Below are 15,839 nucleotides of genomic sequence, written 5' to 3'. Positions count from 1 at the left end.
GAGTTTGGAAATAGTTGATTCTGACAGTTCCTGCCTGTTTAATGATTGTTCTGGTGGAGGGACTGATTCCTGGAGCTTCCTACTTTGCCATCTTCCTACCCTCACTCATTTCTTTAAATATTCACAAGACAGAGGACATATCTCCATTTTACAGGCAAATGAGGTGCAGAATGAGGTGGTCAGTTGCCCAAGGCCATACTAGAAAGTGGAGCTTAGATCTGGACCCAGGTCTTTGACTCTATAATGCATAATTTGCACTATTCTACCATAGTTCAGCCAGGGGGCGGAAAAAAAATAATCTTATAAGTTATAACCAAAATCTAGTGGTTGTTACCTTAAAGTTGTTAAAGTCCAAAAATTATTGTTTGATGAACGTGAAGTATAGGCTGAGCCAATTAGTGTGTCCACCTGTTGGTTTATACAGTTGACCTTATGTGAAAACCTGATAGAGTCATGAATTAAGTATGTTAAAAAAGACTGATTTTGGAGGACATGTTGACTATAGCTCAAGATGTCTTGCTTTATTTGTAGAATGCATGGCCCTAATGAGAACAAGGTGGTGGATTAGATTCCTAGCATGGGCCACTGAATTAAATACTGTTTTGTGGCTACACATTTGTTTACCATAGTACAGTTGTTTGGTGGTGGTGTGGTGGGGAGAGTGGCTGCAACAGGACAAAACTAGAATACCTAATGAAACATTTCAGAGCCAACCTATTTGCTCATAAGAAACCCATTAGGGATGACGTAGTCTCTACCCTTGTTTATTGATTTATGGTAAGCAGGGGAATTTTTTTTAATAGCAATACATTTAAAATGATTAATCTTAACAGAATAAGAGAAATGCCTGTAGTAATGATTTATTTCTATCATCTGTCATGAAATATTGGGCTAAAAACCTACTATAGACAGGATTATCCTTACAAATGTTTGAAATAGTATACCTAATCTGGTTTAATTAAATATTTAATATGCAATTTAATATTTAATATACAATTATTTTTTAATAGTTAAAAGCTAAAAAGGAATTTATGATTCTGTTTGGAGAGAGTTTTTATAAATGTCATTATGCCCTTATTTCTGTCCTTATTTGTTTAATTATATAATCTTGTTTTGGGAAGAGCTTTTAACACTTGGTTTTAAGTGAACTTACTTGCTTCATATAAAGTTTTAAAGATAATTTCAAAAGGCTTTATGTTTTTGAAGGTATAAAAGTGAGGATAGGGTGTGAAGAGAACATTAATTCATATAGGGATAAGGTATGTTGAGAACTTTTGAGGAAATAATACCGACAAGTGAGAGGGAGTTAACTATGCAAGAGCTGCAGAAAGAGAATATTTGGCAAACACTCTGAAAGGGTGAGAGACTACATATGTTTGAAATTCTGAAAGAAGGCACTTTTGGCTAGAGTGTATAGAACAGGAGAGGACATGACACACAAGTTGAGTGACAAGGAAGGCCAGGCTACCAGTGCCTTACAGACTAGCAGGTATGTTGAAAATTAAAATAATAGAAGCCAGCGAAAGTTGTAAGGGAGAGATATGATATGATACGAGTTTTCTTTTTTCATTGGTCTTTCCATCTGCTTTTGAGACTGCATTAGAGGTAACTACATTGGAAGCCAAGAGACCGGGTAAAAGGCAATTGCAAAAAGTCTAGGCAAGAGAATGTAATGCTTGGCCTGGGGTTAGTGAGGAAATGGGGAAAAATGAATAGAATCAAGATAAATTTTGGAGCTAGAATTGACAGGACTTGGCGATGGATTCCTTGTAGGGGTAAACTCCAACATTTTCGCTTTGAGAACAGGAGAATAGTGTGGTGATACCATTTGCCAAAAAATGGGAGAGAGAAATAAGAAAAGGTAAAATTTTTAAAATGTATTTTCTGTGAGATATCCAGGGACATGTCAGGATGGCAGTTGAAAATCTAAATGTGGAACTCACAGGAGTTCCAATTTGGAGATAAAATGGTAATATATTAGAATTAATTTCACATCTGCTCAGTTCAGCAGATCACTCTACGTTCATGCTCTGTGATAAGCCCTGGGATTAAGACTTTAATACAAGCCTCTTGATGTAAGAAACTCTGTGCTATGATTTTTATCTCAAGCAACCAGCATAGAATGTGGCACATAGTGAACATGCAGTAAAATATATAGTGTATGAACGAAGGATCTAGAAATAAGTTAATAGCAGGTTTCTTAATTTGTTTAGCTAATTTTTTTTGTAGTCTTTTGATTGTCTTAAATGTACAAAAGATGAGCTATTGTTGTAAAATTGCTTTGATACTGTCAAAATAGTAATCATCTCCCTGAGAGGAAGATGGGGCATCACATCAGTGGCCTTAATTCCATCCGTTCCATATTGAGGATCTCTTTTGTCTCTAATGTCTTCAACGTGGAGTGTTCTTATCAACATAAAATTTCACATTTTAAAATTTACTTAAAATTTTTTTAATTAAAATTTTTCTTTCCCATTGTTTTTTATTGGTTAAAAGAAGTTACTCTTATTCTTTTATCTATGAATCCATAGGGATTATTCAATAAAAATTAATTTGAAAATCATATATTTAATGTATTCCTGTTTTACCACAGGTATGACAGTAAGTGCTAATAAAGATGGCTTGGGGATGATTGTTCGGAGCATTATCCATGGCGGTGCCATCAGTCGAGATGGCCGCATTACCGTTGGGGATTGCATCTTGTCCATTAATGAAGAATCCACCATCAGTTTAACCAATGCCCAGGCACGAGCCATGTTAAGAAGACATTCTCTCATTGGGCCTGACATAAAGTAAGTTCTGTTTGGGCCCCAGTTTGGCTTGGGATATTCAGAAATTTCACTTATCAGAATTTTTTTTTTTTTGGAATATACTTCCATTGATATAAAAGCTATCACATATTTGTTTAACATTACACCTTTAGGGATTTGAATATTTCTGAATAGTTCTTTTTTTTTTTAAAAGATTTATTTATTTATTTATTTCTCTCCCCTTCCCTCCCACTCCCCCACCCCGGTTGTCTGCTCTCTGTGTCTATTTGCTGCGTCTTTCTTCTTTGTCCACTTTTTTTGTTGTCAGCGGCACGGGAATCTGTGTTTCTTTTTTTTGTTGTTGCATCGTCTTGTCAACTCTCCGTGAGGGTAGCGCAATTCTTAGGCAGGCTGCACTTTCTTTCGCGCTGGGCGGCTCTCCTTATGGGGCACACTCCTTGCGCGTGGGGCTGCCCTACACGGGGGACACCCCTGGCGTGGCACCGCACTCCTTGCGCACATCAGCACTGCACATGGGCCAGCTCCACGCGGGTCAAGGAGGCCCGGGGTTTGAACTGCGGACCTCCCATGCGGTAGATGGACGCCCTAACCTCTGGGCCAAGTCCGCTACCCTCTGAATAGTTCTTGATTAGAGTGTTTTTCTTTAAGTCTTTAGCAGTGTTGAAATGGACTGCATTGTGTTTTTGATTGTACTTCTGCAGTGATTTCTGTAGCAACCCTACCCACCAAATAGGGAAAACTGGTAGTATATTTGATAATAATAGGGGACCAAAGGGCCATCCAGTGGTATCAAGGAGAGGCAGTCAATTCCTGATAAATATTCCATAGACTGTGTCTTTCCTAGAGTTTTGGGGGCATAAAGAACTACTATGAACCATAGGTTATGGCCTACATGGAGACAACTCTTAGGAGCAAGAGGGTTCACCCTGAGGATGGTACCCAGAAGTTTGAATTGGCCTCAATGAAAGGAATCATGCCCTATCAGATTCCCTTGTGTGATTCCTAGAACTAAGCCATTTCTTTAAGAGTCAAGCATAGAAAAGACCTGATAGAACAATGCTTCTGACCCATAATCTACTTTTTCTTGAACCTACTTCATGACCCAAGGGGGTTCAGCAATATGTAGGAATAGACTGATTGTAGTTCACCTGGGATATTTTGGCAGGAAGTGCTTAAAAAATTCTATAATCCCATAATGTACTAAAATCAGTCATGTTTGTGATTTAGTTTTTAAGTCACTAAACATTCCTTGAGCCAACATGAGAATCAGTTCATGACTTTGTTGTCACACCTCATCAGTGTAATAGCATATTTCTTTTTTTTCCTTTCGCATTAATCATTCAGTATTTGCATTTAATGTGTAAAGGATAAAATAGTAAAATAAGAGCTCAGGGAAAGATTGTTTACCTTAAATTGATGTAATGATTACTGGGTGGGGTAGATGTTTTTGTGTTGTTATTTTACTGACTGCATTCTGTATTACTGTTTCTTTTGCAAAGCACGTAGTGATAGAGCTTAGGTAAGGAAAACTATTTACAATCTGGTTTTCATTCCGTCTGCAATAAAAAGCAGAAAAATATATACAAGAAATTGTTTGGATTCTGCTGACTTAAACAAAAGAGGTATTATTTTTAGTCATAATTTTCATTAACGGGCTTTCATATTTTTTGCATGCCTTTTTGACTTTTATTTTGCAGTTGATCAGCTCACCAGATAATGTGACTGTTCTTAATTATCTTATGTGAGTACAAGTAAACATCATTAAAAATATCAGTGCCTCTACACTAAGAAAAGAAACTTCAAGTACTTTCCTCACTACCTGGAGGCTAATGTTCATTCATTCTGCTTAAAAGATGAATGATAAAGATCCAGATGGAGACTATTGTAAGGGTATTTAGCCTAATATAGATTTAGTATAAAATGCAGATGGCCAAGTAACTGATCACTTGGATTTCTTTGTCCCATGATATATATGTTAAGCTGTGTGCACGGAATCAGGTCCTTGCTCACTTTTTGGCACTCTGAACACCAGAAGTAGTGTTTGGTGTCAGCCTTAACCCTCAGTTCTAATGTATTAGAGAACTTAAAACATGACCCAGAAAATAAGCCCATTGTGACACCAGTTTTCTCTAAGTCATTAATTATCTAGTCAACTCCAGGTAAGTTGTCACGTACATTTTATTCCATCTATCAAGTTCAAAAAAATTTCACTGCTTTGTGTTTTTCACCTTTTGATTCAGCAGCAGAATTTACTAGTTTCATGCGGGCGGTGGCTTTATTATGAACTTGAGGGGTATCTGGGGACTTTGTCAAAAATAATTGCTTTAGGATCCCAGGAGGAAAAATATATTATAGAAATCTTACATTAAAATAGAAGAAGAAAGAAAGAAAACTACAGCTTCCCCTGGAAATCAGTCAATGAGTCAATAGATCAATTTCTCACATGCACATATACTCATGGAGCACATTGATTTCTTCTCAGGAACCCTAGTAAAGCTCTGATTTAGCTGACTATAGCATTTGACTAATTGAATAAATGGTAGAAAGAAATTAGAATTACCTTTATAGAATCCTGTTCCAGAAAAAGTATGTTAAAAGAGAAAACAAAATAGTCATTTAGATTGACCAGGGCTGAACAGTTTGCTTAGTGCATTTTTCAGAAAGTGATTTTGATCCTGTCCCCTCCCTATCAGTTGTCTTTCTTGAAGCAAGGGTTTAGAATTACCTTGAAAGCTATGTGAGTAATCCTCCCAGAAGTACTCCCAGAGTACTTCCATTATCCTGAATGCAACCATAACATTGCCTCTGGCCAATTGAGCTTTATGGTCATTGCCTGAATCCAGGCTCCATCCACATTTTTCTCTTTGTTTCTTGTTCTGAATGTAGTTAAACCTGGGATAGGAGTGGAGAGGTATATTGTAGAGACTTCACAAAAAGGATGCTAAAAGATTCAGTTACATAACTGATTGGTTTTAGAAAAAGCATTGCTTATTGAAACAACGCACTGGATTTCTTTTTTGCCATTTATGATAGCTAGCAACTTTGTCTGTACGCATTCATGCATGCCTGGGTAGATAATTTGAGTTTCAAGAGTTCAAGAACAGCCAGTTTAAGTTCCAGGTTTCATTATTTTCTATGGAAAACCAGATGTGAAGCATAACCAGAATGCATTCTGTTTCACTTCTTACTCCACCTTGCCAGGAGCTCTTATAGTTCTGAAATAATAGCCAGGGTTTTGTGCTTAGCAGCAGCTGCTTGTAACATCTGCCAGATAATTACCGAGCTGAATCAGAATTCACCTGCCTTAACCCAAAGTGTGGGATGAATTCCTGATCAAGGAATAAAAGATTGATTGCAGTTACATTTTTCCATGCTTGTTAATAATCACTGCTATAGACACCAGTAAAGAGCAGATGCTTTTCTGGGGGAGGTGTAGATGGGAGGGAGGTGGAAAGGGGAAAAAAAACAAACAACCGGGAGCACCCACTTTTAACTACATATGTATGCATCTCACATTCAGCACAAGACATTGACATTTGTTAACACCATTGTAAAAAGATGCCGTGGCGTATGCTTCACATTCTAGATTTTCTACAGCACCTGCTGACGATCGAGCCCCCTTTTATGTGTGAGTATTGGTGATTCAAAAGCTCATTATGGCTGTATGTTACAACATGTCTGTGAAAACCATTTCGTGCTTTTGTAACATCCCAGTGCAGGGATAGATCCAGATATAGATACAGTGTATACGTTTTGGCTTATTTCTTCATTTATAGAAGAACATAAATTCCAACAGAGCTTTGAGATTATGTTTTCACTTTGCACTGACGGTTGTGAACTTCTTTGAAAAGCATCTGCTCCAACTGCTAAGCTTTAGAGCTCTTTCTAAGGGAACGGTCTTGTCTGCATGTGCAGGCACAGTCTCTGGATTAATATCTATCACATTTCGGTGTCACCGATGGTGTTCCTTTTTCTTCCATTCCATGTATAAGCAAAGGCTAGTTTACTTTTAAGAATGTTTAATACACATATGTCAAGCTGTTCTCAGTGTGTGTATGCAGTCTGTAACTTAGTTTTAGGGTTCTTCATTGGTGATTTGGAGGTTTTGAGTGGCTGTGTGACCAGGCAGGTATAGCATTGTTCTCTGTGTGCTGTTGCATTGTGGGATGATTGTTGTGATAGTCTCACTGTCTGTATTAGGCTATATATTTATAAAAACTATTTTCTTTGCTCCTTTTCACTCCTTCTGAAGTATCAGAAAAATATTTGTAAAGCCACCCCACTACTCCTCCTTGGATAAAAGGAAAAACAGCTTTGAACCAATATAGAGGAAAACTCATTTTCAACATTGGTTGGAATAAAACATCTTTTTTTTCTCAAATTGGCTAAAAAATTAAATGCTTTGTACTGATTATTATTTACATTATTTTGCTCATACCCTCCCCCTTCCACCTTATCATACCTTTTTTTTCTGAAGGTTTTATTATGAGTTTGTACTTTATTGAATCTTTAGAAATAATATCAGTTTTCTTCAATAGGCTTTTCAGGTTTTAGGTTTAACTTTATTTTTCTTTGTGTAAAATACAATCTTATTTCCTGATTTAATGTACTGTGTATTTTTGGCTCATTATTTGCAAAGGTATAAATAAATATAATGGTTAATGTATCTCATAATACCTTAGAGGTATATTGTATATGAGTAAATTAAATAGGGCCAGAATTAGAATGTGATATTCTCACCCAGCCTAATCCAAATCCACTGAAGTGTGCTTTCTGCTGCATTGTTAATAAAATCTTTGCAGTATAAGTGTCCATGAAATTATTCCCAAAGGATCTTTGAGTTCTGTCAGAGTGATGGGATGTGGCCAGAAGTGCTGATGTGTTGTTAGAACACTACTTTACCTTATGTTTTTGTTGTGCATCTCCGCTTATTGTGGTCTCATAAAAAATGATAAGAACTTGAGGACTTGGAGATGCGGTTGTGGTGATTTACTTTTACTTCACTTTCCTGATACGCAGCAGAACCACATCTTCTAACTCTAAACCTAAGTGACCTCACAGAGTGAATGTTTTTTATGGAAAAAACCAGTATATCTGAAATCATATATCTTAATCAATAAATGGTGGCATTGGACAGTTTTTATTTTACTCTAGCATAAAAGACAATTTCCTTATCCCTGCCCTGGAGCTGTAAGGTTTTATATAGTTACTATCTTAATGGATAAATTATGGATAGGTGATTTAATAGTTTTCATGATTTCTATATGTGTGTTTTTTCATACAGGCATTTATTTTAGTTAAACATGCTGGACTGACTTCATATACAGTATTTATCTTCACTATTCATTAATTTTGAGAATGTCTCAATAGCCTACTTTAAAAAGAAAAGCAAATAAACTACGTAAATGTCCTGTAGCACAGCAGCAAACTTCTGAATTTCAAAATGTTAATTTCTAAGCCTTACCTGTTTCAGCATCTAGCTCAGTGCCTTACATAGAATAGGCATTCAGTCAGTGTTGAATTAGTTAAAGACCACTTAGTTGTAAAATAGACTTTTCTGTGAAATGGAAGTGTACTTATAAGAAACTGTTACAAATTAGTAAGAGAGATTTTCCATTAACTTATACAGTGGTTTAACTTCATATTTTAGAGTCGAGGGTTTATAATTTAATAAAGCTAACAGATGATTATTGATAATACTTGTTAATGCCATTAATTAATGATGTATTATGGAAACATGTAAAGTTGTTTTGGATATCCGGTGTTTTAATAGAGTATCCCTAATTTGTTTCTGCTAGAGAACCCAAAAATCTCCAGACAAATTTAATGTTATTCTTAACAAGTTATTATTGTAACGACATGTAGATCTTCCTAATCTAAGAAAAAAAACTGCTATTAGTCTTCTCAGTTGGAAATATAAATAATGCTGCTTTCCTCCCCCATGTGATTATTTGTAAACACATTGCTTACAGAAGCATTTTAAAATTTAATTTCTGTTGTTATTCTTGCCTACAGGAGACTTTGTACATATGTCCTTTTGAAGTTTGGATTCTCTGCTGAGTAAGCTGATAAAATGAGCGGTGTGAAAAAATAGGGATAAAGTGACAGTATAATTATATTTGTGCATTTTGGATGCTTTTCCTTACAGTTTGACCAAACTTTGCTGCTCTTTGAATTCATGGATTTTGTGTTCTCTTCCAGAATTACTTATGTGGCTGCTGATCATTTGGAAGAATTCAGAATAAGCTTGGGACAACAAACTAGAGGAATAATGGCACTGGATCTTTTTTCTTCATATACTGGAAGGTAACTGAAACATTAAATCTGCTAAAATGAATAAATGATACAGCAAGTTGTAAATAAGGCTTTGAATCCAGGGTCAGGAAATAATGGAGGAAAAAAAAAGACTGAATTCCTTTCCCTCTTATAAGTTTTTTTTTAAACAAACCAATTTTAATAAATCATACAATACATCCAAAGTATATAATCAATGGCATTTGGTATAATCACATAGTTGTGCATTCATCACTTCAATCATTATTAGAGCTTCTTCATTATTTCAATAATAATAATAAACAAAAAAACAGATGAGCAAGTAAGAAAATTCTTCACCTCTCAATCTCTCTATGCTTCCCCTGCTGTACATAGCTGCTATTTTTGGCTATTCTTGCACAATTATTTATTTATTAAGCTATAGTATTGAGATTTATTTGCATGCCATATGATATATCCAAAGTGTATAATCAGGGGCTTTTAGTATAATCACAATATTGTGCATTCCTCACCACAAAAAATTTTAGAATAATTTCATTACTCCAAAAAGAAAAACTCTAGCATTCCTTTCTAAGCCATACATAACCACTAATCTAATTCCATCTTTATAAATTGATTTTTACATTTTATATAAATGGAATCATACAATATGTAGTACTCTGTGTCTGTTTTTTTTTCATTTAGCATAATGGATTTTTGTCTGATAGTAACATCCTGTGGTACTAATATACATTTGTTCAAAGAAAAATGGTCTTATGTGTGCAATGTTACCCATATTTATATTTCATATGTGGTTGTAAATATCTTCCCTTCAGCCCTAGTCACTTATGTAATTAACTTATGGTCTGGGAAATTTGTATGAAAATACAAATCAAGAAACTAAAATCATCTTTGATTCTATGACCCAGTATAGCACTTTCAACATATTGAGTTTTGATAATTCACCCCAGATATTATTTCATTAGTTCTCTAGATGCCATAATTTGTATAGTTTTGTATTATGCTTTTTCCTTTCATAAATATTTTCAGTTATCTTCAGAAATTGTATATATTCCTTTTTAACATTAATTTAGATTAAAAATACTTTGAATGTTATTTATTCTCAAGGAGAATGTTGGGTTGAATGTCTTGGTAAATAATTATGTATATCAGAAAACACTGGATTTTTAAAGGCTCTTAATATGCAATGTAATAAGAACCTTCAAATAATAAAGGGAAAGTTTTTGTTTTTTTCCCTTAGAAAAAGCAGGAAGTGGGTTTTGATGGTATGATTAACTAAATTCAGCTGGCAGCGAGAAAGATTGTCCAGTTACTTTTTCATGAAGATTGTACCATTTTACACTCTCAGCTGTGGGCCAGTTTTTGTCAGTTGCCTTGGCAGCTGAGGACTAACTTTCTCTTAGGCATGCTGTAACGTAGCAGTGACCTTGCCACCCTTCTGAGGTCTTCTGGTCGAGGTTCTGCAGTTCTTCAGAGGATGACAGAACATCCAGGACACCCTGGTGCCATGACCCTGCAGCATCTAAGCATCTCACCACTGTTTCTTCTGTAAACTCTCCATGTCCTCAGTTTACAGAGTGTTAGAAAAGGGAAAGTTATGTTATATGTTTAATAAAGAGAAAGAATGTTATGGACTTTGCAGCCACATTAATTTTATGGGAAAAAGAGTAGTCACAAAGTGCAGCCATTCTCTCCTCTAGAATTTCCATCTCAGGGTTAATGGCATTAATTGATTTTAGTTTCCCAGTGCTGCCTGTTAAAATGATAAAAGCAGTCTTTTCAGTGTCCCTCTGAAATATTTTATCAGATAACTTAAAGAATACTCCAAAGTAATATTTTATTAGTATTAAATTTTGAGGCCTTAAAAGCACTCATAAGTTATTAGCCAGAAGGAGCTACTCTCTCCACTATGCTTCCCCTGCAGCATAGAAAGAGGAATGGCCCCTAGTATCCAATGCTGAACTACACTGCTACTCCTGAGACAGTGCCTTTGCTATTACTATGAGAGTGCTTAAAAACAGAACTATTTCATTTTATAGAGGATGAATGTACATCAGAGAGAGGTTTAGTAATTTGTCAAAGTCCCACAGCTAATAAGTGGCAGTGCCAAGATTAGAATTCAAGTAATCAGGCTCCAAAGTCCATATTACTATAAAGAACTATACTTTACTATTTCTAGGGATGAAAATAAAGTCCTGATTTTGAATCCAAAAAAAGAACTACCGGGAAGCGGACTTGGCCCAGTGGTTAGGGTGTCCACCTACCACATGGGAGGTCTGCGGTTCAAACCCCGGGCCTCCTTGACCTGTGTGGAGCTGGCCCACGTGCAGCGCTGATGCGCACAAGGAGTGGCCAGCAGGGGTGTCCCCGCATGGGGGAGCCCCACGCGCAAGTAGTGCACCCCGTAAGGAGAGCCACCCAGTGCGAAAGAAAGTGCAGCCTGCCCAGGAATGGTGCTCCACACACAGAGAGTTGACACAACAAGATGACACAACAAAAAGAGACACAGGTTCCCATGCCGCTGACAACAACAGAAGCAGACAAAGAAGAACACGCAGCAGATAGACACAGAGAACAGACACCTGGGGTAGGGGGTGGGAAGGGTAGAGAAATAAAATAAATAAATCTTAAAAAAAAAAAAATAAAGAATTACCTAAGTACAGTATAAAAAGTACATGGCAGCATAGCCTGGAAGTTAAGAGCTCAGGTTCTATAGTAGGTGCCCTCAATTCAAATCTTATTTCTGCTACCTTACTTTGTGACCTTGTGCCATTATTTCACAGGGCGCAAATATGCAGACATAAAAAGAGTGAGTTACTGTAGTTGACCGAAACTAATTGGTACTCAGCAGTAAAACATCAGAGCAAAGAAGTCTAATTCAGTTTTGGCTGGGTTAGTGCAGGAAGAGAAGAACAGGTCCCTTCTCTGGTGGCCATAGGGCACATGAGTCCCAGAAACCACATCTAAGGTGGATATACAGTAGTCAGCACTTTCTGAGGAGCGCACTTCTTGGTTAGTGAAAAGATTCAAAATTACAGAATCATTTGAAGAGACTGAGGCAGAAAAATATCAAAGGAGTCAATATCTTTGTCTTCATATAGCTAAAAGGCAGGCACATATGGTTCCTTATGGCCAGAGTATTTCTGAGTAGCCACCACAGCTTAATCTTTAGGGACAAGCATCCCTGCAACAGCTATATCTAGTATGTTAGGGACTCTCTCTTGTCTAAGTTTTCATTCTTGCATGTCTTCCAAACCTGCTGTTGCATCATATTCTCTCTAGTTGTATTTCCAGAGGGCTAGGCCAAGGTTTTACCTAACCCAGGGCTCTTCTTGGTTGGGTCTTCACTTGGGTCATTCAGTTCTCAGTACCTCGTTGACATCATTTTTAGATTTGCCCCTTGCACCCATTCTCAGGATTCCTGTCCCATTACCAAACTTAGGCAAGGCTTTTGTAATTCTAGTCTTTTTCAGATCCTTATTCCTCTATAAGCACAGAAGAGGAATGCAAGCACAGAGAGAGAATTAAAACTGATAGGTAGAACCTACAAATAAGCAGATTTCATTCTAACAGGAAAAACAAACAATAAAACACACTAAAAAAACACCTAACATTCTTCTGAAAGAAGGAATGAGATGTTCAAGAAGAGCCAGGACAGTTGCTTGCCAGAGGTGTTGTAAAGCACATCTGAGCACAGATGGATAATTCAACTAGATGACTTCTGATGGAAAAGTCTAAGGATTATATAATTTGAGAGAGTTCAGTGTTTTTGTCGTTAGAGAATGGATACGATTTCATTATTCCCTTTTTGAGTTTTATTTTCAATTTTTATAAAAATCAACTGATAACATTTATTGAATTACAGACTTTCCTACTTTAAAAGGAATTCATGGGCATGTTTCTTTAGAAGTGCAGTTTTTGCTGGTGGTATAAGGGCATGCCATGATTCATTAACCCTCCTTTATTGCCCTTATAATGTCATGTATTAGTAAAAATTATACCATTGGAAAAACAAAATATTTCTAGATGTGGTTATTGTTTTAGTTTCCTAGACTGCTACAAGCAAATGTCATGAAATGGGTTGGCTTAAACAATGAGAATTTATTAGTTTATAGTTTTGAGGCTATGAAAATATCCAAATCAAGACATCATCAAGGTGATACTTTCTTTCTGAATGCTGCCAGGGCTCCTTGGATCTCCTGTCACATGGCAAGGCACATGATGGCATCTCCTGGACTCTCTTCCCTGCAGGGTTTTGTTGATTTCAACTTCTTCCTTCTGTGGCTTTCTCTCTCTCTCTCTGTATTCATCTCTTTTATAAGGGACTCCAGTAAAATGATTAAGACCATTCAGATTGAGGTGGGTCATACCTTAATTGAAGCAGCTTCATCAAAAGGTCCTACTTACAATGGGCTCACATCCCCAAAAATGGATTAAATTTAAGAATATGTTTTTCTGGGGTACATACAGTTTCAAACCATCACAGTTATTATTTTATGCTTTCATATACTGTCAGTCAACAGACTGGACACATTTGGCTTTATCCTTGGCATTTGGCAAAATCTGAATTGCTGTAGAAATTGAAAGGCAGCTTTGAACAATGCAGGTGCATTGTTATCTGCTTCCTATAAGGAGTATTTTGTGTCTGGCCCCTGTGCATGGACTGCAGCTGGACCATAATTATTTTCCATTTTTCTTTGAAAGTTGAAGGAAAGCATTTGTCCATCCTTAGGAAGCAGAGATGCCAGCTCCTAGTATACTTGATTATGAGTTCCTTCAGGTCATGTATGAGGTCTATGCATACTTGCAGCCCACACAGTGCCTTTAGTTTCTTGCACATGGTAGTACTTGTTGGATCATTTTTTCTTTAAAATTCTAGTATTTACCTCTTCCTTCTCATCCTTCTATTCCTCCATGTCTCATTAGGAAAAAAAGGTTAAGTGAGACTCTTCAGTGTTCAACTATGTCTCCAGATACATTGATTCTAATGTAAGGTTTTTATTTGGTTTGATTCTGTTATCTTTTCTTTTCTGCCTACTCTGAAAATGTTATTTACTGATCATAAATGTGGAGAAAATAGAAATCAGTTCTTCATTTTTAATGCTAAACCAAAGTATATGTAAGGACAATATCACATGGTTTTACTAGAATTTTGCAGTACTGACTGCATTATTTTTTAACAGAGACATCCCAGAACTCCCAGAAAGAGAAGAAGGAGAGGGAGAAGAAAGTGAACTTCAAAATGCAGCGTATAGTAATTGGAATCAGCCCAGGCGGTAAGGACTGTTTATGTCTTTAACCCTCTCAGTGGATGGATAGATTAAAGATGGGAATGTGTGGTTTCAAGTACTGCATTACTCTCTGCTACTTGTGACCCTGGGCCAGTGTTTACAGACCCTAACCCTCCATTTCCTCATATGTACAGTGCAGAAAATAATGTCTACCACACAGGGTTAAAATGAACATGCATGCAAGTATCCTGGGGCATAGTAAGGACTAAATAAAATTAACTAGGGAAAATGATGCATAGGTAGTTGCAATGGGTAAATACTATCTGTAGAGTTTGATCTTAGGTGTAATATCAAAAGTTAATTTAAATTTTATCTAGCATTAGTTGAAAATAGATATTGAAACATAGATATGAAGGTAAGCAGCCTTGTTATCACAGGCTAAGTTTATTCTAAGCAATGCTCTGTCTAGCACCAATTTCCTGTATAATGGAAAAGATGACCTTCCTGAATACACTCAGATACATCACCATCACATCAGTGTGTTCATGCTGAGTAAGGTCAAATTCAGTGAAATAGGAATTTTTTAAGCCCCAGTTATGCACCCAAACTTGAGGTGGATGATTTTGTGAATAGCAGGGACATGCACAACATGAATCCTGTCTTCAAGGAAATTACAATGTACTTGGATAGGCAAGATACAGACACATGGGGAAAATTAAAGAACAATACAAGGCATTTTGCATTGAAAGTAAAATGTAAATAATCGCTGGACATCCTCCAAACAGATCTAAAGCTGACCATCACAATGACACCTTGTACTTAGTAGACACTTAATATTTGTTGTACAATAAATAAAATGCCAAAGAGAGAAGAATTTATGCTCTTCAGAGATATAATATAGTTTTAAGATTTTTCCTTCCCACCAGTGAACTTAAAGCTGCAAACTCAAAGGAACAGTAAGCATTTCCAGCCATTTAAAATGAGTTTTTAATTAGAATTCTCCAAAAGCCAGTTTGTTCCCTTAAAAACCCGAAGTCTATTGACAGCACTTCTCACAATAAAATATAAAATGTTGAGATTCCTATTTATTTGAGGGTGGGATACAAGTAAGTTAGATGAAATTATTTTGTAACAGGTGCTCATAATTTTGTTGGGGAATAGTAATCCCAGGGGAATGAAAAAAAGGTAAGTTGGCCAATTTTAATAACAACATTATGGGAAGAAGAGTAGTTTTAGAAGGTATTTTGCAATACTGGTTGGAGTCAGTAAGAGCCATACTTGAATTCCAGCTTTGCCATTTTCTGAGTCAAGTTTTTTTTTTTTTTTTTTTAAAGATTTATTTTTTTTTTAAATTTAAGTCCCCTCCCCTCCCCCGGTTGTCTCTTCTCTGTGTCTATTTGCTGCGTCTTGTTTCTTTGTCCGCTTCTGTTGTCGTCAGTGGCACGGGAAGTGTGGGCGGCGCCATTCCTCGGCAGGCTGCTCCCTCCTTCGCGCTGGGCGGCTCTCCTTACGGGTGCACTCCTTGCGCGTGGGGCTCCCCTACGCGGGGGACACCCCTGTGTGG

General features: G+C 36.7%; 1 protein-coding gene across 19 annotated transcripts in view; it reads left to right on the top strand.

Annotated features, from left to right (window-relative positions):
- MPDZ (multiple PDZ domain crumbs cell polarity complex component) overlaps window positions 1–15,839 on the top strand; it is a 175,200-nt gene that overhangs the window by 109,485 nt on the left and 49,876 nt on the right. For all 19 annotated transcript variants that reach the window (XM_058301867.1, XM_058301855.1, XM_058301860.1 and 16 more), the window contains 3 exons: window positions 2,594–2,792; window positions 8,973–9,077; window positions 14,228–14,320. In XM_058301867.1, the coding sequence (XP_058157850.1) occupies window positions 2,594–2,792; window positions 8,973–9,077; window positions 14,228–14,320 (397 nt within the window). The remainder of the gene's footprint in view (window positions 1–2,593; window positions 2,793–8,972; window positions 9,078–14,227; window positions 14,321–15,839) is intronic.

Source organism: Dasypus novemcinctus, chromosome 8 (assembly GCF_030445035.2).
Source record: "Dasypus novemcinctus isolate mDasNov1 chromosome 8, mDasNov1.1.hap2, whole genome shotgun sequence".
In the NCBI taxonomy this organism is placed as follows: domain Eukaryota; kingdom Metazoa; phylum Chordata; class Mammalia; order Cingulata; family Dasypodidae; genus Dasypus; species Dasypus novemcinctus.
Note: the sequence above shows the minus strand (reverse complement) of the source record. Positions and strands in the feature narration are given on the sequence as shown.